Source organism: Nanorana parkeri, unplaced genomic scaffold, assembly GCF_000935625.1.
Source record: "Nanorana parkeri isolate BGI_ZX_2015 unplaced genomic scaffold, ASM93562v1 scaffold299, whole genome shotgun sequence".
NCBI lineage: Eukaryota > Metazoa > Chordata > Amphibia > Anura > Dicroglossidae > Nanorana > Nanorana parkeri.
This window is the reverse complement of record NW_017306567.1, coordinates 1477054-1480339: the sequence shown is the minus strand read 5'-3', so window position 1 is coordinate 1480339 and position 3286 is coordinate 1477054. Positions and strand designations below refer to the sequence as shown.

General features: G+C 38.3%; 1 protein-coding gene across 1 annotated transcript in view; it reads right to left on the bottom strand.

The window, feature by feature from the left end:
* Positions 1–1075: 1075 nt before the first annotated feature.
* LOC108788010 (catenin alpha-2-like) overlaps positions 1076–3286 on the bottom strand; it is a gene marked incomplete at its 3' end in the record, with an annotated part of 1352655 nt that continues 1350444 nt past the window's right edge. Inside the window, exon 10 of the mRNA XM_018557721.1 lies at positions 1076–1235. Within this exon, the coding sequence (XP_018413223.1) occupies positions 1076–1235 (160 nt within the window). The remainder of the gene's footprint in view (positions 1236–3286) is intronic.

Here is a 3286-nt window from a genome sequence, read left to right as displayed (position 1 = left end):
AGGAGAGATCAGTGGCTGGAAGACTGCTGATATTATAAATATATATTATATATATTATCAAAAATATATAAAACCATCTTAGTTTTGTGTGTGAGCGCATTTTCAGCACAGTATAACTTGTCTAGTATTACCGTGTCCATTAATATTCCTTTTTAGTTTCACATAGCATATAGTGGTAATGGTTGGTTTCCATTAGTCCTCGTAATTCTTTAGCTATCACAATTTATTGTCAGCAAAGACTGATCCACCATTTATTAACCTTTTTCTATTACCCAACATACCCAATAATCTCATGATTATTGTATTTGTATGTATGTTGAGTTCATCACACTCCCCCAGTCATCTTGTTTCCATCTGCTATTCCAGTCATTCCCCATTCACCTCACTTTCACTTTGCTTCCATGTATTTTCGGCTCACACCTTTCGTCCTGTCACAATACCTATTCACGGTCTGAACTCATGATATTTATTTTATTATGTCATCATTATGTACCCTGTTGTCTCGCTATTATTTCATCTATGTTTTTTTGCAGAAATAGTTTTATTAAAGATTTTCACAGCCAATATAATGTAAAAACATATAGAAGGCAGCAAAGGGTGAGCAATGCTAAGGGATGCACCATATCATTACTTAAAACCATCAGTATATGTGATAGTGGGCCCTTGGTCGGGCCATACCCCCTGTCAAACTACCCACCCACGCAGGGGGGTTCACTGACAAAATGGTCCACCTCAGAGGGGACTGTCACACCTGAGGGAGGCAAGGCCCCGGGCCCTCAACGTGAAAAGGAGGACATGGTACCATTCGGAGAGGTATAAACCCAGTAAAAAGGTCAAAATAAGTGCAATCCCTAATGCTACCAGACAAAGACAACACAAAATAAACACACAATAAGACAAGACAGACAACAAAAAGGAAGTGAGAGGAGGGGGAAAAAGAGAAAGGGAGGTAAAGGAGTACTGCGTGATCAGTGAAAACAGATCATTAAACTAAGCCATGGTCCTGAACTTGTCAGATTCCATGAACAGTAGCCAGGGCATCCATCTGGATAGAAAGGCTTCTGACGTGTCCAACCGTTCGGCAATCAGCTCCTCAGATCTCATTAAGTGGCACAGTTCTGCAGTCCACTCCCCCAAGGTAGGAATCACCTGAGAATTCCAATGCCAAGGAATCAGTGTTCTGGCAGCATTTACAAAAAATCTCAGGAGAGATTTCTTTGCTTTGGAGATGGAGCCTGAGTAGGCAGAAAGTATTGCCATCTGAGGTGTTAGATGGAAATCGCAAGCGGTCATTTTTGTAATACACGTGTGAGTGGGAGGGAAAAATCTGGTGCATCCTAACCGGAGCTCTGTACCATCTGGTCAGAAGTTTGAAATTGCGTTCCTGCACCGATGAGGACATGCAGAGGCTATGCGTAAAGCCAAAGCATTTCCGTCTATCCTCCTCGGAAAGGACCACATCCAGTTCTCGTTCCCATGCAGATAAGAAGTACGGAGGACCCTCACCGTCCATGGAGAACAGGGAGTCATAGAGGAAGGATATAAGATGTGAGGGAGGTTCACCAGTGGCATACATTCATTCAAAGGGAGTAAGAGGGAGTGCAGGGAACCAGATAAGGAAAACCCACGTAAAAATTTTTGAAGTTGAAGTTGATGGATTTCATCTATGTTTTAATTGAATTTAAATGTCTTGTATAATGTAATGATTCCTTTTTTGTCTTAGTGCATCAGTGTATGTTATCCATCTCTCTACATTGTTCTCACTTTCACTACTTGCATATGTTTCATTCACTCCAGGTCACATTGGCTCTTTCCATGGTCCTCGATGCCTCCTGTCTTTCGCTAGTGCTTGCCTCCTGTCACTCAATACACGGTTATATGTCTCCTTAGCTCCAAGGAATCCCGACCCGCCACTTTATTTTATTTTTATTTAAAAGCCATGAGCGGAACTGACATCCCTAAATAGCCATGTTAACATTGGAACATTTATATCCTGTGAGGAAAGCAAACTAAATTCATTACAGGTAAACCACATTAGCTCCTTCCTTGTCACTATACCACTTTTTGCTTCAAACTGTCCCCGGTTTTTAATATGATAATTTAACAAATACCGGCTGACATTATTTAATACAGCTCATTATTTGGCTACTTGTTTACCTAGGGGGTTGAATTACTAAAGGCAAATCGGCTGCAAGGGAATTTTCCCTTCAGCTCTTTAAAATTAAAGGGAAAGCTCTGTTGGCCTTCATCATCCAATCATATGCAATCAAAAATATTGTTTGATTTTTTTTCCACTTGCTCATGATTGAGTATTCTTTGCAAAATGAATTTTCACTTCAAGCACTAAGTAAAGGGAATATTACCCCGCAAATTGCATATTCCCTTGTAAAATGAACAGTCTATTTGCTTTTAGTAAATGAACCCCTTTGAGTCCACTTAAGTCCTCTCTACGTTGTCAAGGTATGCTTTATATTGCATTTGACAAAACTAATGTTGGTCATGCACAGAACAAATACATACTCCATTGAACGATCGATTAACCACCAATGGTGAAATTAAATCACGAGGCCATATTATCAAAATTGATCAAAAACAAGATCGGCAATACTGGTTTAAGCCCCGATTGACTCATCTTGATCTTATGTAACAATTGTTTTAATAAACCTAATCCCATAACAAATATAATAATAATAATTTGAGCTGCCATTATGTAATGATCATATAATTTTGATTATTGCAATTGGATATTCTGCCCAGACAGGTCATAGTCATTTCGATGGAATGGATCGGGTTTTACCAGAATCGATCAATGACAAAATATGTATCCTTTCCATAATTAATAGATTGGATCATATAGTCTGAGTCTGTAAATGAATCACTCATTATGGGTATTGCCACCATAAGTTTGTTTTTATCTTCTATTTCAATCACTTCTCCATATGTAAGCATACAATTAACTTTTACACATATGTGGCTGTTGCTTAAAGCACGTTCTGATATAGAGGTATATTAAATTATCGATCAATGACAAAATATGTATCCTTTCCATAATTAATAGATTGGATCATATAGTCTGAGTCTGTAAATGAATCACTCATTATGGGTATTGCCACCATAAGTTTGTTTTTATCTTCTATTTCAATCACTTCTCCATATGTAAGCATACAATTAACTTTTACACATATGTGGCTGTTGCTTAAAGCACGTTCTGATATAGAGGTATATTAAATATAGTTGCAAGGCTGCCTCAAGCATAGCAGCTTGTTTTGTTCTCTAATAGACATTA